The sequence below is a fragment of the Sardina pilchardus genome, chromosome 7 (genome assembly GCF_963854185.1).
Source record: "Sardina pilchardus chromosome 7, fSarPil1.1, whole genome shotgun sequence".
NCBI classification, from domain to species: domain Eukaryota; kingdom Metazoa; phylum Chordata; class Actinopteri; order Clupeiformes; family Clupeidae; genus Sardina; species Sardina pilchardus.
Window position 1 is genome coordinate 8,946,982 of NC_085000.1, and position 24,409 is coordinate 8,971,390.

Genomic DNA, 24,409 nt, shown 5'->3' on the forward strand with positions numbered 1-24,409 from the left:
AATGCGCAGCTTTCCACATCAATTTAACGACCCACCAAAATAAGCATGAATGATTAACAATTATACATTGTGTTAAATTTCGTTTACTTCCAGTCAAAATTAACATTCAGTGATTCCATGTTTGCTCGAGTTTCTACATCAAGCCTACATTTCCCAAATGGCACAAAGTATATATAAACTCTGGACTAGCTCACTGGAAATCATGTGGGGGTGCGCAAAGGTTATGAAACTAAATGTTGACCAATACTTTTGTAAATAAGCATCTGACTCTTTTAATGACCCCAAGTATAGTATAAATATGACCATTTTCTGTAAAAATATCGTAGTTTGGTGTACTTTTTTCACACATTGAAAAACAGATATTTCCGTCCTCCCACATTTCAATAGTACTCAGTCGATCTCTACTCAAAACTCTGCACATGTTGCTGCTGCGTTCTCCAAGCGGGGAGAGTATTTGCTAAGAGAAGTGCTGTTAACGGTGCGGGAATAGCCGGTCAGGCAACCGTCCAGTTCTTCCCATCTGAGTGGAAAGTCACTGAGCTCCCGCCACTTTCACAGATAAAGTTAATCACAAGATTGTATAAGTCTCTGTTTTTGATTTTCTTTCTGCCGACGAGCTTAATTTGTTTTCAGTGTCGAAGAAAAGGCCCGAGTAATATCGGATGTGGTGAGTTATGCATACTTATGCCAAGCTAGCTAATGCTAACTAGTGTACCCGAGTCGAGTAGAAACGGACATGATGTTTTTTCCTGTTCTTTTGAAATAAAATTCGCAGGAGTTGGGTTAGCTAACTATCGATGCTATGGCTTTAGTAACAAAACCCCAGCTGGTTTCCTGGCTTAGGGTAATAGCAAGACAAGGGACCATGTGTTCACAAGACCTGGCAACACGCAGATAACGTTAAACCTTCAGTCGTTATAACGTTAAAATTAACGACAACGTTCCAGTGTTTAGCCTGTCAGATGAGTTGCTAGCCGCAGAAGTGTGTGTAAAAGATATAATGGAATATTGGTAGACGATAGTTTTGCTACTGCCGTTAGCCTGCTAAGCAATACGCATTTCACCAACCTTCAATAAACGTTAGCTAGCTACTCAACTGGCTGGTATTCTTTTCAGTTAACCCAAGATAGCAGGGAGAATTGATGCCATGACTTACAAGCTGCACGAACGCCACAGCTTTATAGCTTGCTAGTGTTGATAGCTACCCCTTCGCAGTTGCCTCCCAGCTTTGTCAATTAACCTTTGCTAGCTGACCAGTTTACCAAGCATGCCTCATCAATTCGAGAAGAGGCGGTGGGTAGCTAGCTAACTGATGGTTTAAACTACTGACTGTGCAATGTTGTCAAATTTGGTAACTTTTGTTTAGGTTAAGGTCTGTAGTCATTGTTAGCAACATTCATCCAGTTAGCTACCATTGTCAGTTCTTTCTCTTGAACGCAAACTGGCTGGCAGGGCTATTTTCAGTGTTTGCTAGCAGACATCGCATTATTGGTCGCTAGCAGGCTTGCTCACTAGTTAGCTTGTCGTTAACGTTATAGAGGTTGAGTCTAGCCCGCTTACTGGGGATGGCCACTCACTGGTGAGTGTCGGAGTGCCTCGCGGAAGAAAGTGTAGGTAGCTGGACAGTTCGCGGGGTACGCGGTTGTGGGTGGTTGATGCACACAAAGACGTTGGTAAATGTTTCTTTTGTACTTGAACCTGGTTATTTTAACAAGTTAGGAAGCTCGAACCCTCAACCCGGCCTCCCTGCTTCTGCACCTTAGAATGAAAGGCCCACTTGGGCCTTTGTCATTACCCCAACCCCCCGATCTTGGCTTCATTGCAAGACCTTCAAGTAAGCTGACCTCCGATGTTGACTTGTGGCTATGGCACACTTACTTTAACTACTTTGTTTCAGGGTCAGCTCGAATGGTTTTATATTGTGCAAGTGAATACAGTAATTTGGAGTTTAATTTGATATTCATTTGTTATTTGATAAAATTGGGACTGACTATTAATCGTATTTGGAGTAACGCAGTATTTATTGGTCTCAAGAAATGCACTGGCACACCATTCGTCTCCATCCCTCATGAGCATAATTGTCCACCCTGCCAGACCCAAACAACTTAGTACTCTTGAACAATCTGACTAACAACTCTGAATGCAATTGTTGTGATATAAACTGACCATTGTATAAGCTTTGAATAATAGACCTAGACGAGTGGTTTCAGACTTTGCTTTAAAACGTCCACCCCAACATGATGTTAAGCAGTTCATCAGCATTTTGCAACTAACTTTCAAGTTTGAGCTAATTGCCATTTAATGGATAGTGCTCATATAAAGAAACAACCTCTTGAATACGGTTGCAGCTGGCAACAACAGTACTGTTATTGTGGATTTTAGAGTTAAGCGTGTGTAATTGTTTAAGGTTTGCCTTTCCTTGGTTCATATTTAAGTCACAAGTTAAGTGTATTCCCTGTTGTGGCTATTTGTATGAGTGGATATACCACATGTTGCAACCTGCTCTTTCGTTTATGGTGACGGCACAACCTTATTCATTTTGTGAACGAGTGTAGGGTTGATTATTCGATTTCCATGTGTGCATTTTGCATGCACATGCAGTGTAGTATTTTCCAGTTGGGGTTGTGTGTCTTAATTAGATGAATGTAGCATATGTATTTAGGAAAAGTTTTCGTAAGACCGTTATGAATTGATAATAATCCCAACCAACACTCATGTTACAATTAGCCCGTGGAAGGCGGGTGTTCCTTGATTTTATGTTCTAAAGCCAATGAGCGAGGTTGTTTGTTGCAAACATACTGTGGACAACCCTTTCCTGTTGAATATTTCACCACTGTCTCCGCCCCCAGTGCCTTAGCTGCCATTTTGGTTTTGTTCCGTCTGCTTTAGCCAGCAAACCCTGAAACGCGAATTACAGGACATAGGGCTGTCGATACCGTGACTCGACAGTATAGCTTCAAGACTTTCGCACAGCATCGGTCTGTAGGCGGTGGTCGTTGTGGTTTTGAACTTCAGTTTTTAAACTCGCAAGAAATACAGTCCTCGTTGTTATCGACGAAGTTTGATACACACGAGGAGCGGTTTGCTGACACTGAGGGTGGACAGAGAAGGATTATTGGTAAGCGAAACCATTGAACTACCGAAGCTGTGTAACCCATTGATTGCTATCCAGCGAAATTCGAAGCTGAATTGACTATCCAAAACACATTGCAGGATAAACTACTCGTCTCTTTACACAGATTAGGTTCAAAGACGTTGAACAAAGGGAACCAGTCACTTTTCTGTGACTAGTTAATACCGCAGGGGCGCTGTGTAGCAAGCTAACTTCAAAGCTAGCTTGCTAACACCAGCTCGATAGGCCTCATTTACGAGCTAGAACAATGTGCTTTTAGCATTTAATATGAGCCAATTCTATCTTTCTCAGAAGTCACATGCATAGTGGCTATGTTACTCGTTTATTTTATTAATCTTCGTATGTAGTTCCCTAGTTGTATAGCTTACAAGTGCGGGCACTTGCTTTGTATGAATGGGCCTCCGCAATGGCAGTTGCTGTTTTATGTTTCCCATATAGCATGGCTAGCCTGATTTGTAGTTAATGTTAGCCATCAGAGGCACTGAGCTTAATATACTTCACCGAACTGTCAATGAAATCCTTGATAATATGTTGAGCAATATAATATGGATAGCCCTACCATATGCTTAGAATAGATCGCCTCTGACTGGTGTTTCTCGGCATGCAGTCCTTGTGATGAAGTGTCATCTTTTTATACGGTTGCATATGTAACGTACAGTAAGGAAAAGACAATCTATTTACCTCGTTTAGGGCGTTTGGGAAATGGTCGGTGGTACTCTGTGTGAACAGATGTTCACCGTAATCAATTCACTCCCAAGATTAAATTAGTTGCAAATATTTTTGTAGGCTATTCGTTCGTTCAGGTGATGGATTCTATTCTTCCCGATACGGAGAGCCACTGGACATTCTAGAATTTGCGGCCTGTCTCCATCGACATGGTAGTTGTGTCCGGATGGAAGTAAACCGCCATGGCCAAATACTATACAAAGTTGCTGTTTATGTATGTTGTAGCGAGCCCATCTACAATGAACACGGTGTAGTCAAAAATGATATTGCCTATCAAGCTAGCTCGTTAGCTTGGTTTACCGCATTTTCGTTTTGTCGCACTGATGAGCAGTGAGAAACAACACACATTCTTTTCAGGGATTGTGAACGATGATTTTTTTGGAAATCTAAGAAATCGTTTGTCACTTTGTAATAAACCGTTTAGTTGTTTTTTATTTTTTGCAACCAACTGTTAATAGTGAGACACATAAGTATCGTACCTCACTCACTGCAGTTTGCTTTTAATGAATCAGCGTTTTTGTTATTCCACAATGGGCGAGCCCTTCGTCGTAAAGCACGCGGTTGTTTCAATAAACAATACCTGTCCTAGTGCTGTGGCTGTTGACAGGAGGCTTACCGATTAAGAATGGGAGAAAGCTCTTATTTTACCGGATGGTGACCGCAGTGTCTAGAGACGTGCACCTGCTTTGGGAAAATGCTTTCATTTCCGTTACAGGGAAACGAAAGTATGTTCCTATATGAAAGGTCTGATATCCCATGGAACAACTTCACTATAATGTGTGACCTTATTGCAGCAATAAACCTGTCGGTATAAAGTTTACAATTTTTTCTCTTGATCCTTATTAGGAAACTCAAGGTCTTGCATCACTTTACGCAAACATACTGATATATCTAATTTCAAGTAAACCTTAGATAACGTTTTATTCAGCAAGTGGATATTTACTAGTGAACAGTAATAGGAACTGTCCAGTGCTGAATCAAGTCTTTAATATGATCTTTCATTCCTAAATGACCCATATCTCACACCACACATTAATAAAAAAATATATATACATATATGGCTGTAATGAAATGGAAAAGCAGTAAGTTTAAATTTCTAATCATTTGTAGAAAACCGATTAAAAAGTAAGCCATATCTGTTCAAGTGATTAACTGCTGCCTAAATGCTCTGAAGCATCTTTGCAAGACCTGCTCTCTAGACAAAACACCCACTCACTGTATAATGCATTAAAACATCTATGTATCTAGTCTAGGGCTCACTTCTGAATTAGGAGCAATGGCACATTGGCCCCAAGTAAAACATGACTTGCAAGTTGGTTGACCAGTCATTGGTGTTTGTTTCTCTGACCATCAAGTCTGCACAGTCATCAGCTCAGTTCATCTAACTGGCTGATGCTAGTAACCATATGAGGGTACTAAAATAAAACCAACTATATATATATAGTTGTGTGTGTGTGTGTGTGTGTGTGTGTGTAGGGAGCTCATTAGTGTAATAGATAAGCAGTTTTGTGTAAAAGTGGCTATTCTGTGACCGTAAATAAGTAAACAAGGTGCCAGCACAAATTGCATGAGGAAAATGTTCCATTGTACCCTGCTAAATACAGTACATTAGTGTGTTTGTCTGATCAATACTCTGCTCATACAGACACAGAATTGTGCATGCCCTTCCCAGCCCTCTATTTTTGCTGAGGGGCGGATAAAACTGCACCTTCAGCTGCTGTAGCACCTGCAGTGTTTGCACTGAACAGTAGGAGCTCTCCAGCAACTGGGCTGGCTGCCTTCTCAAGGAGCATGTACAGTCGGCATTGATCACTGTAAAACGAAGATTAAAGGCTAAGTTTAACCTTGTTAGTCACGACAACGAGTTTCCGGAAGCAGTCAATCTGAGTAATTTTTTGTTAGCAGTTGCCCAGATTCTCAGATGTAATGTGTGTCTGATGATTTGGCTGAAAATAGCTGTTGAGATAAGATGGGTGGGCCCCGTGTGATGGCCTACGCTCAAGTTAAATGAGCTGAGAGGAGCGAGTTCTCTGCTGTGTTATGTTGTATGCTGTCCTCTTAACACAGTGGCGCCTGTCATCCTTGTCTCGGGTTAATCTTCTTCTCTTATCCTCAGTGATAAGGAAGGCTACACTTAAAAAAGCTGTCCACTTCATAACAGAGCCACAGGGGGCATACAGTCTGTGGTGTTGGCAAAGCAGGGAGTTTGATCAGTGGCCAAACACTGCATTGCCATTTAGTCTTCATGCAGTGGTGGAAGTCGCACTTTGTTCGATGAAACACGGGGATGGGTAATTGGATATGGTGCGAAACTAGCATTGTGTGTCTTCAAGCGTCGACAGGATTTAGATTATGGGTGACCTAATATTGAAGCAAAGTGAGGCACTTTTAAGGTCTTATTTATGGCATAACATTGTGAAACGATCAAGTTGTGTTAAGTTTATTGGCTAATGGTATTGATCCTGCGGTGTTCATATTCTTGTATGTTTGCTTTGCCAACAGTTTATGGACCATTTGATAAGCACCTCCTAAAAGTAGACCATATTGTGTAGTCCGTGTTATAATGATGGCTGGTTGTTGCTATGCTGGGGCCCCTGTTGTGAAGAAGTCAGGCCAGGCAGAATGTAGCAGTTAAAGTCCTTGAGTCCAGCTGGCACCAATAGGATTCCACTGTTGATTCTGATAGAGCTGTGTTGGCCATTAGAACCTAGAAGGTTCAGCAGAAGGACCAGCAGTCTTTTGTTTTCATCAGCTGGGGAGTCTTGTTGAACACGGCCTGTTGTAGGAAAATAAACAAACACCTGTTTTTCGCAGATGTCCAGCTCGCCGCTGTCCAAGAAGCGTCGCTTGTCAGGATCAGAGACGAAGACGGGATCCCACTGCTCCTCCTCTAACTCTGTCAGAACTGAACCTTCCTACACACCCTCTAACGTAAGAGCTTTTTCCTTCAAGCCTCCATATGGGCAGAAACCCATATCATTGAATGATGGGTATATATCCATTCTACCCCATATCTCTGCATAATAAGTGTTAATTTGTTAAAAACTGCAGTAGAAAAAAATGGATGTGTGCACTGTTAACCCTTTGTACAGTATCAGCACTCATGTGCTCAAAGCAATTTTGCAGTGACAAACCTTGCAGGTAGTGAGAGAAAGTGGGATAAAACAGTAGGCTACGTCCAATAATCTAGTATGGTTCAATGTTCTACATTTCTCATTAGTAGGTAGCTTTTACACTAAAAGTATGCTCCAACTTAATGACCCTCCATGAAATCTGTACTCTTTTTCCCAAACATTGATAATGGAATACACCTGGGTTGATATCACTTCTAATTGCTTGTTTTGCATCAAATTGCATACACTACTCAAAGAAAGATGGGGATATTTGGCTTTCGGTTGAAATTTCAGGATTAAACTAAAATCCACTATAACCTTTACAGTACTGTTAAGTACAGTTTTGGTTCTGTGACTGGATTGATATGTGCTCACTGCCTTTGATCTTCCACAGGGCATGGCTAAGAATGGCAGTGATGCTGAGATCGATGAAGGCCTGTACTCCCGACAGCTGTAAGTTCTTATTTTATCCCTGTGATGAAGCAGCATGCCTACTTCATTGAAGCACAGAAAACTCTCTTCGCTTCTCTGGTCTGCTTGTTGGTTCAGTTTGGTTACTTTTTGCAGACACTGATACTTCCCAGAGGATTTCTAGAGAAGCTAATTGAATTTGTTTTTCTTCTCGAGATTGCCATCGATCGGATCAGATGAATTCCTTTCCTTTTGATGTTATCAAGTGTTTGGCAGGAATTTCTTAAAGATTTGTGATATGCTCAGTTAGATGAGATTTGTTATAAGATATGTTGATACGTGTTGATAACCTTTGAAGCGATAAACTGAATTTTAATAAAAAAAAAAACATGTAATGATCGTCTATCTGCGGCTGAGATAGATTGGCTGGTGCCTCAGTGTCTCTGAGGATAGTCCGAACAATGGAGTTTGTCTCTGTAGCCCCCTAAAAGATTGTTATCCCCCTGAAAACATTCATGACGGCACAATAAGACATATATAATTGCTATGGTGTTAGAGAGATTTCTCAAGAGCTTTTGGCTCAATTAATGTTCGTATTTCAATCTGGCTGCCAGGCACTAGTTTGTGTCTTCGCGCATAGACAGCTGCAGATACCAGACACGTAGTTGGTCTTGTACTCCGTTGTCTGCTTTGAGTCCATGTGTAGGTGCAGTTGGTACCCTTGTAGCACAGTCTGTGGTTTGCAGACTTTTGGATGTTACATTGACGTATACACAAAGGCATGCGCACACTCTCTGACATAGGTCACTCAGGCCACAGCAGATGCGTACACAGTATAGCTCTGGTCTAATGCTGCACTGTAATGTCAACGGCGAACAGATTGGTGAAGTGGCAGTGCGCCGTCCGATTGATGGCTGTTTGTTATGAACACCTTTGTGAGGGAGAAAAAGGTGCATCCTCCTAGAGCTGACTAGGCAGGGACAACTCATAACATCTTATGAACACACACACCTTAACGTGTGTTCATAAGATGTTGTGAGTTGTCCCTGCCTAGTCAGCATGTTTGAGATGAGCTCTGTATGTGTGAAGGTCTCTCTTTCTGTGTGTGTTTGTGACTCACTTTGTCTATATTGTTGTGTGTGTGTGTGTGTGTGTGTGTGTGTGTGTGTGCGCGCCAGCCCCAGTGAAGGAGCAGGTTGTACCTGTCTAATTGACATGATTAGGATGAGGTGTGAATATGTAAATATGTGTGTGTTTGTGACACTCCTCTGTCTGCATCCTCAGGTACGTGTTGGGCCATGAGGCCATGAAACGCATGCAGACCTCCAATGTCCTGATCTCAGGAATGCGTGGCCTTGGTGTTGAGATCGCCAAGAATGTCATCCTGGCCGGAGTCAAGAGCGTCACCCTGCACGACCAAGGGGTGGCCGAGTGGCGCGACCTCTCCTCTCAGGTCAGGGGACACACACAACAGCTCTTGGCCCTCTCGTTGCTGTTCTCTAGATGATGTTGTGTATCACTAGGGCAGAGTGTTGTATCAGGTTAACTCTGCTGTCACTCCAGCACCAGCACCTATCTGGAGTTACTGTTAATTTACGATTTAACACTTGTTGGTTGACAAGTCACTTCCCGCTTTCAATGTTGTGGTTTTTTCAAAGCTGCCAGAGAGCTGCAATTTATAGGATCCAATTTGATGGTAAACAAATTTGTAATGGGTGAATCGTTCACCTAGCATAGCTATACGGCATAGATGTCTATGGAGGAAACTAGCCATGAAAACTTCCAAGAGTTCTGCCCCACCAAATCTCGCAGGAATCGGGAAACATTAACTTGTCAATAGATATAGCTCTTTGGGGATCGTTTTTGGAGACAAGCTTGCTACTTACAATAGCAGAGTAACATATAAATATGTCGCATCTCACACATGATTAACTAATTCTGTTGCAGACAGTCTACGCTTACTGTCTGCCCAATGCTGTAGAAAATGTTCTGTCATCTGGTGGCACTCCCAACTTCAAACTTAAAAAGAAAGATTCCTTTTTTGACTATATTGCCAAGCCTTATGTTTGCACTTTGAGAAATTTCAGTGAATGATAGATAGTGAGAAGACTTCAAAACACTACAAGGCATGTTGTATCTAAACTTGGTAAACTTGAGAAAGCAATGAATCTAATGGCCAAGAGCTCCAGGAAACTTTAAAATGAGCTGTCAGTGTACAGGGTCAGTTGCATGATATACGACTTGGTTTGCATTTGACCTACTTTGCCCACTAGAGGTACACATAACTGGTACATGCTCTTGTCTGTATTGTCTTATTATACCTTGTTATAATGAGGCCTTAGAGAGCTGTGCTGTGGCATTGGTTGAAGTTCAAGCCTTTGTCCTGTATGTGTGTGTTCATGTGTTCATTCTGTTGTCTGGCTGCAGTTCTACCTGCGTGAAGAGGACCTGGGGAAGAACCGCGCTGACGTCAGCCAGCTCAGGCTAGCCGAGCTCAACAGCTATGTGCCTGTGGCCGCTTACACCGGAACCCTCACCAACGACTATCTCACCCAGTTCCAGGTGCGCCATTTCAAATGTGTTGAGACGTTAGATTCCTGGTGCTGTAGGTTGGAGATTTCACACAGTGGCCAATCAACAGCTGAGCCTATTTACCGTCAAAAGCAATAACTAACAAAGCAAACTTTGTGGGCAAAAAAGAACAGCATTCGATAGCATTTCACTGGGGTTGCCAAGCAGGCACCTTCAATGATGAGAAAAAGTGGAAAATGGCAAAATGTTCCTATATGTTTAATGTTCTATGTTTCTCATTAGTAATGTAGGGTCACTTTGACACTAAAGTATGCGCCTTCTTTGTGATATATGCCCTGGATGTCTTCTGACTCTGCCACTCTCACTATATGATTATTTGTGCTTTGCCACAATCTATTATGTATTTAAACCCCTGGATAGTTCTGTGTGAAGTCAGAGAGACGTATGCTGCAGTGCCTTGTGCTTCGTATTGGCTTCCTATACAGCTAAATTAAACGTCTATCTTGAGTGTACTTCGTCTCTTTGATTGGATCTCTTGTCTCACTTATGGTATACTACATTTTTACCAACACATTGAATTAGGCCCATTAGACCTCCAGAAGGCTCAACAGTAACATTACATACATACCATAAAGTATTTCCTGTGCTTAGATTGGAGCATCATGGGATAGACAAAAGTTTGTTCTAAAAGGATGCTTTTTTTGTGGGAAGAGTGAATGCACACTGTATACATTTCTACCAGGTGCTGGTCACGGATATGTTACAAAGTAAAAAGGGAAGAAACTGCACACTTGAAAAACCCGACTTGAAAAAGGCGACATGGCTAAAATGTTGCCCAATCAAAAATGTTCACTGCATCTAGATACTGAATGTGGTTTCTTCCCTTTTAACTAAATAGTGTCCCTAAAGTCTTTGGAATTACGTCAGGCCTTTCTATTGTTTTCCATGTTTTAGCTTTGTTGTCTGTGAAGATGGTGGTTTTAATGGCTGTTTTTTTCCCGGTGCAGTCGGTTGTGCTGACCAACTCCAGTATGGAGGAGCAGCTGCGCGTTGGGGACTTCTGCCACAGCAAGGGCATCAAGCTGATCGTAGCGGACACGCGTGGCCTGTTCGGGTAAGAGGGCTCGCCGCTTCACTACACGCCTCAGTCCATTAAGCAGCAAGGCCACGACATCACACTGGGCTTTGGCCTGTTTTGACTTTCAGCCGTTGTGTCACTTCATTTAAGTTTTATGACCAGATAAAAGATTAAAATTGGGTGTCGGTCTCACCCCTTTGTTATTGGGGTTCTTAAGGTTCCAAAGTACTCAGAACTTGAGCATGACTATTTCTTTTGTTTAGATGGCAGCATCTTGGTTCATACAGTATTGACTATATTTGACATTAGAAGTTTCTCTCTGTTAGAAGCCTACATTGTAATTCTGTTTTCTCTCGTCTTGTCTGGTCTAACAGGCAGCTGTTCTGTGATTTTGGGGAGGAGATGGTGGTTTTTGACCCCAATGGAGAAGAGCCCCTCAGCGCCATGATCTCTATGATCACCAAGGTCAGTGACTCACCACTCAAGCCTCAGTGTAGAGCAGTGCAATACAATACAGAGCTTGCCTGCTCATTGTTACTGATGCATTGTGCTCGTGCAGTCACTTCAGTCCTCTTTTGTTGCCGATACTTCTCCTCAGTACTCGGCTCGCAATAAGCTGTTGGGCAGCATGCAGATGAATTCTTAGATAGCCGGGTTTGAAAGGTTGATGGGACGTCCAGTATATTCATGTGTATAGAATAGAGATGCACCGATTGCAATTTTTTGGCCGATTTCCGATTTTTCATAGAATTTGACCGGCCGATACCGATTTTAGCCGATTCCGATTTAATTTCTTCTAACCACTTGTCAGCACACACAAATAGTTATTTTCTATCTTTTCTTTAATACAACATGTTAATATAGAAATGTAATCAACTTATCAATGGCTGGTAAAAAAAAATGGAATAGACAGATTCTTCTTCAAGTCCTCTTCAGCTGCAGTATTTCCAGTGTGGGACATTAATATCACACACTAGGCTACTAGGCCTAATAGAAATGCACTGTGGGAACACCTATGTTTTTCTTCTCACATCCAATATCCCACTGTAAATATCTTTATCAGAATATGCTACTGATAAATGTTACTGGATAATTTGGTATACATAGGTGCTACATAGGCTTGAGATGTTGGAAAATTGCAAAAAAACTAATTTTGAGAAAACAGCCTTGAAACACAGCCAATGACATGTCTCAGTCTTCACTCTTCTTTGAACTTTCGCGATTGCTTGCGGATACAAAGGAAGTGTCCATATTTGGATGCCATAACGTCATGCAGGAGAAACACAGCTTTCCAACGACACCACACGATATGTTTTTTTATCACGGTCGCGGTAGACAAAAGGTGATGAAATTAAGCCTCTAAATGTGAAAATCGGACTTTGTTGTTGTAGTAGTGCGAAAGAATACATTCTAAGGTGGCAAACCGGAGCAAAATGTTTATTCCTGCTGTGTCTCGCCTTAAGTGCAGTATAACTACTCCTAGACTATGTCGCTGCTTGTTGACAGCGCGTGTGGTTCAGCTGTTGACCGGCATAAAATCGGCATGTCTCAGACTGACCGGCCGGTCGCCGGTCATGGCCGATCACGTGAAAATCGGCCGATTCCGGTCACCAGCCGATCGATCGGTGCATCTCTAGTATAGAATCAAGTACCTTGATCATCAATGCAGATTGCATAGTGCTTGATTAATACACCTGTGGAAAGGGACCTGATGAAACCCATGAATAGAGAAAAGAGGTCCTTTTACAAATACATATGGCATTTCTGTCAGGAGCACCTGCCGTTGAGTGCCCTTGCCATTAACCGTTATATGTTGTTCTTTTAGGACTCTGCTGGTGTGGTAACTTGTCTCGATGAGGCTCGTCACGGGTTTGAGAGTGGTGATCATGTTACCTTCACAGAAGTCCAGGGCATGACGGATCTCAACGGTTGCCAGCCAATAGAAATCAAATCCCTTGGTAAGTCAGAAACAAGTGTGCTCAGTCTCACCTGCAACGAGGTGCTGTGGTGACCGTTTTTTCACCCAAACCACAAAGGATCATCTTACAAAAACAAAGCAGCCATTTGAGAGTTGAACACAGGTGCACTCCTTGTAACTGTAAGAACAGCCATTAGCTACATTAAGACTTTATCTTTAACATCCCTTTTCTCAGCTACAGTTTATGTTATGTTTAGGCAGATGTAATGCTGCAAAGGCATCCCTGAAAATGCATGCCATTCCGATGCTCACTGTCTGCTTTTCACAAACCCACTTTTATTAATAATGCTCTTCTCTTCCAGGTCCCTACACATTCAGCATCTGTGACACAACCTCCTTCAGCGACTACGTACGTGGTGGCATTGTCTCCCAGGTCAAGATGCCCAAGAAGGTTTCCTTTGTGAGTCACCACCCCATCCTCTGTTTCCTGTTCTCATTATGCTGTCCAATTCCCAAAATGAGGTCGCTGTCTCATCTCTTTGTGATTTGGAATGATGAGACGGCCCCTGAACAAATGAGCTTTTGCTGACACGGACTCCCTGGTCCGCTCAGGTCCCGAATGGAGAATGACTCGTCAGAAATGACCACTGGTAATCTTTTATTATTATTATTATTTTTTTGCCTCTGCAGAAATCGCTGTCGTCCGCCTTGGCCGAGCCAGAGTTCATGCTGACCGACTTTGCCAAGTTTGACCGTCCAGGGCAGCTGCACGTGGGCTTCCAAGCTCTGCACGCTTTCGAGAAGAAACACAGCCGGCTACCCAAGCCCTGGAACCAGGCAAGTCTCCTGCTGCCTTTAGGTCTAGTAGCATAGGTATCGGATGTGCAGGGGTCAGGATGAGTGGTAGATCTGAAACATATAGTACAGTGTTTAGAATCCTACCAATTTCTTTTCTCCAGAGGGGTTTGGATATACAAAATGATTTTTGATCACTTTATCCAGTTCTGTCAAGTCATTTTTTGTGATCTGTAGGTGATGCAGAGATCTATTAATTAAAAAAAAGATTTCTGTACCTTATAAATAAATCAACTAAATAAGGTCTTATACACGACTCTCTTAAGTAGTTGTTAGGGTATCATGTTGAAGCATCACAGACTTTGTTTGGAACTAGCTTACAGTCTGTAAATTTACACAATTGATAAGAACTAGTTATATACAAAACGCATACTAAAAGAAGATAACTAGTCATCTCAAATGGTCTTGAGAACCCTTGCTTCCACTCTTGACTCGAGCTTAATTTGAAAACGTCTTGGTGTGTGTTTGTTGGCAGGCGGACGCAGACGAGCTGGTGGCTCTGGCTGGAGAGGTGAACGGCGCTCAGACTGGCTCTGCCAAGCAGGAGCAGCTTGACGAGGCGCTCCTGAAGAAGCTGGCCTCAGTGTCCGCCGGAGACCTGGCCCCCGTCAACGCCTTCATCGGTGGGCTGGCTGCCCAGGAAGTCATGAAGGTGAGCGCAACTACTTGCTCACGGCTGCAGCTTTCCAAGTGTGAGGTGTTGAAAAGAGGGTGTGTGTCTGTGTCTGTGTGTGTGAGAGTGATTTACAGAGAGTGGATGTACAAGAGATAGCAGACAAATTTGTCCTCCTTTGCTTGGAAATGTGTCTTTGATATCCTTTCAGCAAGTCACCGTTACACAAGTGTGATTAAAATAATTTCGAATAAATATTCTGAAAAATGTTATTCCAAGTGCTATTGTCTATGAACACATTTTCTTATCAGAATGTTCCAAACTCTGCTGCTGAAGTGATATCTGTAGGATATATGAAGCATAGCCACTCTGATCTGGTGTTGTTCCCCCATTAACTTGCGTTGTGTTGTGCTCCTGTAGGCCTGCACTGGGAAGTTCATGCCAGTCATGCAGTGGCTGTACTATGATGCTCTGGAGTGCCTGCCCGAGGCCGAGGGAGCCACACCCACTGAGGAGGAGTGTGCACCTGTAAGTCATCTGGAAGTTCAGTAGCATAGAAACAAACATCTCCCTCTCTGTCTATGGCTTTGCCATTTTCTTTCACATAATGAAGGTATTTAAAATGTCTGAAGTACTTTTTTATTTTTATTTTTTTTCAGAGGAATTGCCGGTATGATGGACAGGTTGCTGTATTTGGAACCAAACTTCAGGAGTTGCTCTCCAAGCAGCGCTACTTCCTGGTAAGAGGTGTCCCGTTTCCTTTCTGAATAATGCATGACTAGCGCCGTGGACGGTGTCACGCCTACAGATGAACTACCTATTGATTGTATCACATGTGTATGGGGCGAGGGGAGCTTCAGTTTTGACTCAGATTTCATCTGACCTCTGACGTGCACCTTTATCACCGGATAAAAGATGTTGCTGAGTTTATCCCACCTCATCAGCAATCGTTAAGTTTACCGTTAATGCTCTTGAGATATGAGTGGACTTGTGCTGTTCAAGTGGCTGTTTTCTACCACCACTGTTTTGTAACTGTAACAGCCTACAGCCACATGGACATCTTGCCTTTCTTTAGATCTTTTTTGGCATGAACATTGTTTAATTAATATGCTGTATTTATACAGGTGTTATGGTTTCGCTGGTGTATATGTTAAGTGGCTGTTTTCTGTTGTCACCAGGTTGGAGCTGGAGCCATTGGCTGTGAACTGCTAAAGAACTTTGCCATGATGGGCCTGGCTAGTGGGGAGGGTGAGATCATCGTCACTGACATGGACACCATCGAGAAGTCCAACCTGAACCGCCAGTTCCTCTTCAGACCCTGGGATGTCACGGTGAGATTCAGACGCACATCTGACAGAAGCCAGTGTCTGTTCCATCTGATGTCTTAGGTAGCCAAGTAACTTCTAAAATATGTTTGCTATCTAAAACTTCCAAAAGAGTTTTTTTTACTACAGTCACCAGTCCATAGTGTCTTTTTCCACTTTTTAAGTAGACTGTTAGTAGTTGCAGCAGAAATGCACACGACCTAGTTCTCTTCAACCGCACTTCTTATGTAAAGCAGTTCTACTTTCACTTCTTGCTGCACTGACCCGACCCTTGTCAGAGAAGGGGTCTATTTTAGTTTCTCACTTGTCTTGTCTGAGTGTGTTAAAGGATTAATTGTGAACACACAGTAATTTGTAAAAGCAAGCAGATTGCACACAAGGCAAACTGGCTAAACTGCATTACAATGTGACTGGTATGAGGAAATACAGTCTTTATGGAACCGCAAAAATGAAAACATTAGACACCATGTGTCATGTATGTGTAAAGGACAGTGAGTGAGTTTACGCCCGCAAGAGAAATCATGCACAGGGCATCTTAATAGAAAAGAAAGTTATTTTTCCTGTAGAACTTTGAGTGACCAGAATCACGGTGTATTCGGTAGCCAGTCCAAATGAGTTGAGCAGCAGCCCTGATTGCCTTGTGTGTTGACGCCATGTGTCTGTTCTCTGAGCAGAAGATGAAGAGCGAGACGGCCGCAGCTGCTGTGAAGCAGATGAACCCGTCTGTCCGTATCACCGGCCACCAGAACCGGGTCGGACCTGACACAGAGAGAGTCTACGATGACGACTTCTTTGAGAGCCTCGACGGTGTGGCCAACGCTTTGGACAACGTTGATGCCCGTAAGCAGATGGAGGGGATGGGGGGTGACATAGCTGGGTTTAATTTGAGGCTGGTGTAGCTATTTGTAATTGGTGTAACTTTTCTCTTTGTGTTTTTTTTCTTTGCTCTCCATTTCTCTGTGTGTTTCAATGATTTGTCCTTATCTCCGCCCCCCCCTCAGGTATGTACATGGACCGCAGGTGTGTGTACTACCGTAAGCCTCTGCTGGAGTCAGGCACTCTGGGCACCAAAGGGAACGTACAGGTGGTCATCCCCTTCATCACAGAATCCTACAGCTCCAGCCAGGACCCACCAGAGAAGTCGATCCCCATCTGCACACTCAAGAACTTTCCCAACGCCATCGAACACACACTGCAGGTGACTAATACGCACACAGTGTCGTACGACGCATGTGTCTGAACTGTGCAGGGACAAGCTACAGCGTCTCTTTTCCAACAATGCACTGTAGTGATGTCCTGCTGTAGTGATTCTGAATCATTGAATGTCAGAATTTTTTAATAATATTACTGATTGTCTTGGACACTGCCTATGAATAGATATAACTGATGTAAATTGGGTATAGTGTGTTGCCAGCATTAACTAGGCTATTGAGACGTGCCCATGTACTCATCAGTAGTGTTTTTGTTTTCAGTGGGCCCGTGATGAGTTTGAGGGACTCTTCAAACAGCCGGCAGAGAACGCCATGCAGTACTTGACGTGAGTTGAGCTCTTTTCTGCTTGATTGAATCACTGAAAAAAGTCTCAAGTTGAACACTTCATTAGAACCAGTAGAAAGGCAGTTCATGCCTTGAATAGTCCCGGAAGTCATTCTAGACACTGCAATAGATGTTAATAAACAGCATCAGCATATCTAAACATAAAGGGCCGTTCACACTAAGAATGATGATTATAACAATAACTATAAACAAATATCGTTCTCATTAATATGAAATGATGACGTTCACATATAAACTGTAATGATAACGACATCAACAATATTGTTGCGGGTCGCTTTCAGACTGATTTTGAGAACAATAATAAGCTAACAGCAAATCAAAGCCACATTTTAGCCATCACATTCATTAACACAAGGAGAGACTTTATGAATGCTTTTATCGTTATGGTTATAGTTATAGTTATCTTCGTCGTTATTTTTCTTGTTGTGAATGCCTGTTTAGCCTGGGGCTAAAACATGTACACCAAACGACAACATTGAACGTCTGAATTCTGGTACCAAATTCAGTCATGCAGAGCTTTTGCCGAGTAAATAAGGGAAAAAACCCCAAGGGATGCTACACAGAGCAGACAATACAGTAAGCCCACAGATGGAAGTGTGCCCAGGCCTCATGACTCTCCCTGTCCACAGAGACCCCAAGTTCATGGAGCGCACTCTGAAGCTGCCCGGTGCCCAGCCTCTGGAGGTCCTGGAGGCCGTCTACAAAAGCCTGGTGACGGACTGCCCTCGCAACTGGCAGGACTGCATTACCTGGGCACGCAACCACTGGCAGTGCCAGTACAACAACAACATCCGCCAGCTGCTGCACAACTTCCCACCTGACCAGGTAAGAAAACACACCTGGCAGTGCTGTTATCCAGAGTAACAAAATGGTGCTGAAATGAATTTTTAGTGTGCATGCTCCAGGGGTGTTGAACCAATGCGATCAAAACCATAGGCATCTTGCCTTAATAATAGTTCTACAGTACAGTTCAGTGAGTTTCAGTAAGATGTTTGTGTGACACAATTTCTAGTAGGTGCTAAAACCTATGTTGTTCCCCAGGGAAAACTTTATTTTAATATCACTTCTAAGGCAGGCATCATAGTATTGTCAGTAAGATCAGCACAGATGCAATGTTGTGACTGTGTAACTGCCTTTCTTTACTCTAAAATTACTCAAGCGTGATTTAGGTTGACAAGCTACTTATTTTGCATGTGCATACCCTGAGAATATTCACTGCAGCTTTTGTCAGGGAGAACTTTGTCACTTCACTGTAAAGCAACTTGAGACTCATCTCAATTGTTTGTAGCCCTATATAAAATGTTTTGGGTTTTTAACCAAAATTAATTTTCTTGACAGCTCACCAGCTCAGGTGCTCCATTCTGGTCTGGTCCAAAGAGGTGTCCTCACCCACTAGAGTTTGACACCAACAACGTAAGCATTACTTACACTTGAATGTTAGAAAGCATGTCCTGCATTACATCTTGTTTCTTTTTATTATTATTATTATTATTATTATTTTAAAGACTCCTGTGCTTTGATGGATTATGGGATTGTAAATTGTCATGCATTGGTCGAAATGTTCTTTTACAAGCAAACCATGTAAATTCACCCAGTTGTGTTCATATAATTAATCCCTAGTTGTGATGAAGGCAACCATGCTAATCTAAATCACTGTGGTATCACTCCAGCCACACAGTAAGGCCCAAGGCACCCAACGTGTTTGTGTGGGTGTGTTGAAGTCGGTGAACTGACTTGAACTGCTTTGCCTGTCCGCTGCTGTCTCGCAGGATCTGCACATGGACTACGTCATGGCTGGAGCCAACCTGCTTGCCCAGTCCTACGGCATGCCCGTCTCCAGAGACCGCGCCAACGTCGCCCGGTTGTTGCAGGATATCAAAGTGCCCACGTTCACACCCAAGTCTGGGGTCAAAATCCACGTCTCGGACCAGGAGCTCCAGAGCTCACACGCCTCAGTGGGTGAGTGATAGACGAGGGCTTATCAAAGAGGCAAAGGGCCAAAATGGCTGGACCTCTAATGCTGTCCGAGCACCATCTGTCAGGTTTTAATTCGGATCTGTGGTGGTGCCCCCCCCCATTCTGATTTGCATTAATTACTTATTGGTTTTAAGTTTAATCTGTTTAGTCTGTTTCAGACCTGGGTTGCATCATGTCTAAAACCATACCTGCCACCAAGTTTTAGCAAACTGCAGATCAGCTGCTACCATGACATTTATGTGGTTTGTTGGGGGGGGGGGGGGGGGGGATAACCCTTCAGGATGTTTCGTATTATCAAGACCATGCTGTGGACAACTGAGATGTGTAATGCAACTGAATGTGCTAGGGTTCTCCTCAGATGATTCCAGGTTAGAGGAGCTGAAGACCCTGCTGCCTGCCGCTGAGTCTGCGTCCCAGTTCAAACTCTGTCCCATCGAGTTTGAGAAGGTACGTGAAGACTCCCTGCTCTAGGGAGCCCAAGAATTATGTGTAATTCTAAAGACCAGACACTAGTATGTTGACGAAAAGCCCCTCCGTTAATTTTCTGTAAGAGGCAGGAACATGAGATTTTGTGACTCCTCTGGGAACAAGTCGCTTTCTTAAATCATAATTGGTATGACACGATTCTGAGGATGTCAGTATAAAAAATACCAAGGCATGCAGATCCCTTTTTCCACTCTATAATCGGATTTGAACGCTTACATTTATTCATTTATTCAGTCTGTATTTTGTTTGTTTGTTTTTTGGCATTTCACTTTAGTTGACACATCTCATTTTAAATGCATTTTCTGTTTGTAGGATGATGACGACAACTTCCACATGGACTTCATTGTAGCAGCGTCTAACTCAAGGGCAGAGAACTATGACATTCCTCCTGCTGACAGACACAAGGTAGGCCACCAGCTGCAATGGAGAGGACGGACCGCATCAGGCGGATAGGAGATGTTGCTGTGAAGTTAGTTCCCCTGACAGATATAGAGTTGCAGGAGAACATAATGTTCTTCCCCACCCTCCTCCCAGAACAGTGTGAGAACTTTGGTGTCTGAACCTCAATGTCTTCATTCTTCTTCCTAAAGCTGTTATATAATGGAATAAAAACTGGTGAAATAACTAGTAAACGCAGCTAATATTGGACATGGACAATTGTTAATGCTATGTTCAAGATGCAGCTGAAGATACTGTAGCTTTTGAAATAGATTGTATATGGTAAGCTAGCTTTAAGATGCAACACTGCCACCTACTGGAGTGTGCTAGAGTGTTTCCAATGTTTGCTCTGTCAGCCTGTGAGCACCACATACACCAGTTACACTTGGATTGATACCATACCATGTGTTCTTAGCATAGCTTAGTGCAGGTGTCATCTCGGCACATTATGTCTGATTTCTAACCACATGTGTCTGTTTTTTCCCTCCATGGCAACAGAGCAAGCTCATCGCTGGAAAGATCATTCCAGCCATTGCCACGACAACAGCAGCCGTGGTGGGCCTGGTGTGTCTGGAGCTGCTGAAGGTGGTCCAGAAGCACAAGAACCTAGAGGCCTACAAGAACGGCTTCATGAACCTCGCCCTGCCCTTCTTCGCCTTCTCCGAGCCCATCGCAGCACCCAAACACAAGGTAGCTAGAACCATGTGCTGTCTGATTGAAATTAGTGTTAAATTAACAGCATGAACTAGGTAGCTGTGGCACATTTTTACATGGCTGTATAACTACAACTAACACCTGTGCTTTTTCTTCGGCAGTATTACGAGATTGACTGGACGCTGTGGGACCGCTTTGAGGTCAAAGGTCTGCAACCCAGTGGGGAGGAGATGACCCTCAGAGAGTTCCTCGCCTACTTTAAGGTACACCAGCTTACTCGCTGTGCTGTTTATTTAGTCTGCACGCCATTTTAAATGACTCTCTTGCTGGGAAGATCATTTTCCTTTCTTTTCTTTTGGTGGTAGTGTTTCTGTGTCTGAAATAACTCAATCGGTCAGTTTCCTGTGCATGGATTAGACCTAGACTAAAAGCGTTTTTTTTCTCATTTCTCATATTTTCTTGAATATATTTTATTATGACCCTTAAAGTGTAAGTCCGGTGGCGAAATTATGAATGAAAAGAAGTATTTTTCATTGATCACGCAGTACAGAGCTAGCACGGACAGGAGCTACAGCCCAAAATAGCAAACAGTGGGTTAACATAGGGCTTACAGCCATACGCTTTCAAATTCGTATTTTTAAGGCACTAACATTGCTCAAAACAGCACCAAACCTCGTCAGCAGCTTGCTCTAGGTGTCTACACATAAAACGAAGCACCAACAACTTGGTTCACGAACCCGACGGTTATAAAAGAAGACTGTTATGAACACTTACCCCTTCCAGAGGGGTATTTCACAAAACCTAGATAAGGGATTAAGCCGGGAATATCATTTAAATTATGGTGACTCGTTGTTTGCTTCTTTTTTTTGACAGACGTTTGATTAATAGCCTACTGTAGTAGTTGATTGGAAGTGCAGGGACATTTTCTGAAGGTGTTTTCAGCTAATTCGGTTTTTAAGACAAATTAAGATATATATATAGGACATACTTTGCATGTTTGCGGTGGCAAGCGCTTTCTTAATGATGTTGTGTGATGAGACGAGGAAGCACTGTAGCTCTTGCCCGTGCTAGCTCTGTACTGCGTGACCAACGAAAAATACTTCTTCCGTGGCTTAGTTGATGTATTTTCATTCAGAAAAATATATTTTTTTCCACTTACACTTTAATGGTTTTAGCTTAGCATGTCTTGATGCGGTAAGACTTCATATTTTTGTTGTTCAATTGTAGTGTTGTGTTTTAAAAAGAAGTGTTTGAGAAGTGTTGTGCATTTCTCACTGTTTCTTGTGATATGTGACCCCTGTGCAGGATGAACACAAGCTAGAGATCACCATGCTGTCCCAGGGGGTCTCGATGCTCTACTCATTCTTCATGCCTGCTGCCAAGCTCAAAGAGAGGCTGGACCTTCCGTAAGTATCTAGCATGACAACATTCTAGCCTAGCATTGCTGACAATGACTCAGAAGCTACATGGAAATATTCCAAGTGAGCCATCTTGAAGTTCCAAGTTAATAGCAGACTTCAACTTAAGTAAGCACATGACACCACTCTAATTTTATGAGCAAAAAGTAATGTCAAGAAGGGGTTTCCTCTGCTTGAAGGTGTGCTCCTTACTTCCATATCGTTAAATGTCACATCAAAAAGTCACATTAGAAAAATTTTATTTATTTACCCTCTTGAATTTTGTCTTGATCCGTCCTCTCTTGTTTGCTTACAGCATGACTGAGATTGTGACCAAGGTGTCCAAGAAGAAGCTGGGCAAGCATGTGAAGGCACTGGTGTTCGAGCTCTGCTGCAATGACGAGACGGACGAGGACGTGGAGGTGCCCTACGTCAGATACACCATTCGCTGAGCGGCCCTGGCGGAGACAGGACGGGTGGGCGGGGGGGTGGGGGGGGTCAGTGGAGCTCGGGGAATTCACAAGACAAAGAGAACCAATCAGAGCATGGATATAGCTGGGAGAGCCCAAACAACAATTTTCGGGGGAGGGTGGGAAGGGAGGGGGTGCCATTATAGTTTGAGGGTTAGTCTCCCTTTTTTTCTTCACTGAGGGAAAAAAAAACATTATCGGTTATTGTTCTAATAACGAGGTTTTCCCCCTCCCCCACAACCCCCCCCTTTGAGCACCACTCTCCACCCCTTGTTACTCATTAAATTGGGGGGCACAGAGGTTTTTATAAATGCATCAACTTGGTTGGCTGGTAAGGGGGTCACAGGGTTTGAGTGAGTTCAGGGTTTTGTGGGATCGGGGGAGGGCAGCATGTAATTTTTTTGAATCTTTGACAGTAGCTGTTGTTTAAACTCTGGTCATATTAACGCAATGCTTTATATGTACGACTCTCCCGGTTGGCTCGTCGGCACTCCTGTTCTGCGCAGTTTCCCTCTGAAAGGCTCCTGTCTTGTTAAAAAAAAAAAGAAAGAAAGAAAGAAAATGTACAAAATGAAAGCGGTTTCTGTTCTCCTCCACGCCTCTCTATCTAAGCGCTCCCCCACCATCTCCAGATGAATTTTTTCAGGCTCCCTCTTCCCTTGCATTCTAAACAGAGCCCCTGAGAGCTTCATAACGTGCAGTTAGCCATCGACTGATGCCAAAAAAGAAAATGATGCACTGGAGAAGAAGAAAGATACAAAATTGAAATGTATGAGAATTTCTTGAAGAAAAAAAATAAATACTTTTTTTGCCCAAAGTCACTGCCTTTATTTGTCTTATCTGGACCAGATTGGGTATCTTGAAAGTACTCCCCCAAACCCCAACCCATCCCAACGACACACACCTCCTCCCCCCTCTCTGGTCAGATGAAGACCCCCTTCTTGCCCCCCCGAGGGGTAACTTAAAGGTGCAGCATCCAGAGGCAGTGCAGAGTGACCTGGTCTCTTCATCTCACCCCTCCGCTCTGGTCTGGCCACCCAGTCTGAACTCCCCTTGGCCTCGCTGCCTTCTCTTGGGCTCAGAGCTGGGCAGGAACTTGCACATGACATTTTCTCTCCTTTTCCTCCACTATTTTGTTCTTGTTTTTGTTATTTTATGTTCAATTTCTATTTGATTTTTTTTTTTTTTTTGTCTTTATGGGAGGGGAGGGGGGTTCGGAGTTCTGGCGCGCACACAAACACACACATGCATACATACACACACATACACACACCTTGTAGAACAAACTCTGTATTCTTTCTATTTTGTTAAAACTCAAAACAGTACAGTACAAAAATTAAGGTGGTGACTTTACTCTGTAATGGGAGCACTTAGTGTGATAGTGAATAAAGTTGTTAAAAGAACATCAATGCTTTGGGTGTTTTCATTTGATTTATGTCAGAGTTATTTATTATTCAAGGGTTTGTCTTAACGGTGTGGTGAATTCAGTTAACCACAAGGCTTGTATCAGGAGGGGGCGCAAGATGCTGCAGTAGGTGTGAGATGTATAGAATGCTGTATTGTCTTGCTACTCGTGGTTCATAAAATATTTGTTTTTATGCTCAGCCAAGCTAGCACATAGTGTAGGTCAGATTGAATTTAAGGTCTTCACCACATACAAGTCATCTATCAGGATTGAGTCATGAAACATTCTGTGGGTTTAGTTCTAACTAACAGATAAATGAGG

The 24,409-nt window shown here is 43.0% G+C and overlaps 1 protein-coding gene across 3 annotated transcripts; it reads left to right on the forward strand.

Moving 5' to 3' along the window:
* The first annotated feature begins 432 nt into the window (after positions 1-432).
* On the forward strand, positions 433-24,086 carry uba1 (ubiquitin-like modifier activating enzyme 1). 3 transcript variants are annotated; one of them, XM_062540630.1, is made up of 26 exons: positions 433-667; positions 6,674-6,790; positions 7,367-7,425; positions 8,668-8,836; positions 9,811-9,945; positions 10,923-11,029; positions 11,368-11,458; positions 12,819-12,951; positions 13,274-13,371; positions 13,602-13,748; positions 14,242-14,418; positions 14,800-14,907; positions 15,039-15,119; positions 15,558-15,710; positions 16,379-16,544; positions 16,706-16,902; positions 17,177-17,241; positions 17,891-18,086; positions 18,600-18,674; positions 19,031-19,220; positions 19,585-19,685; positions 20,037-20,129; positions 20,661-20,852; positions 20,978-21,079; positions 22,122-22,222; positions 22,530-24,086. In XM_062540630.1, the coding sequence occupies exons 2-26, from the start codon at positions 6,674-6,676 to the stop codon at positions 22,663-22,665; spliced, it is 3,189 nt and encodes a 1,062-aa protein (XP_062396614.1). In that variant the 5' UTR covers positions 433-667; the 3' UTR covers positions 22,666-24,086. The 3 variants fall into 3 exon arrangements, with proteins under 3 accessions (XP_062396614.1, XP_062396613.1, XP_062396615.1); XM_062540629.1 differs by lacking the exon at positions 433-667 and adding an exon at positions 2,875-3,118; XM_062540631.1 differs by lacking the exon at positions 433-667 and adding an exon at positions 2,875-3,118 and having other exon boundaries at positions 19,597-19,685.
* The last annotated feature ends 323 nt before the right edge of the window (positions 24,087-24,409 follow it).

Coding starts and splice junctions, on each gene's coding strand:
- uba1 (XM_062540630.1), top strand. CDS start 6,674: ATGTCCAGCTCGCCGCTGTCCAAGAAGCGTCGCTTGTCAGGATCAGAG. Junction 8,837..9,810: donor GGCGCGACCTCTCCTCTCAG/GTCAGGGGACAC, acceptor GTCTGGCTGCAG/TTCTACCTGCGTGAAGAGGA. Junction 19,221..19,584: donor GAGCTCACACGCCTCAGTGG/GTGAGTGATAGA, acceptor TGAATGTGCTAG/GGTTCTCCTCAGATGATTCC.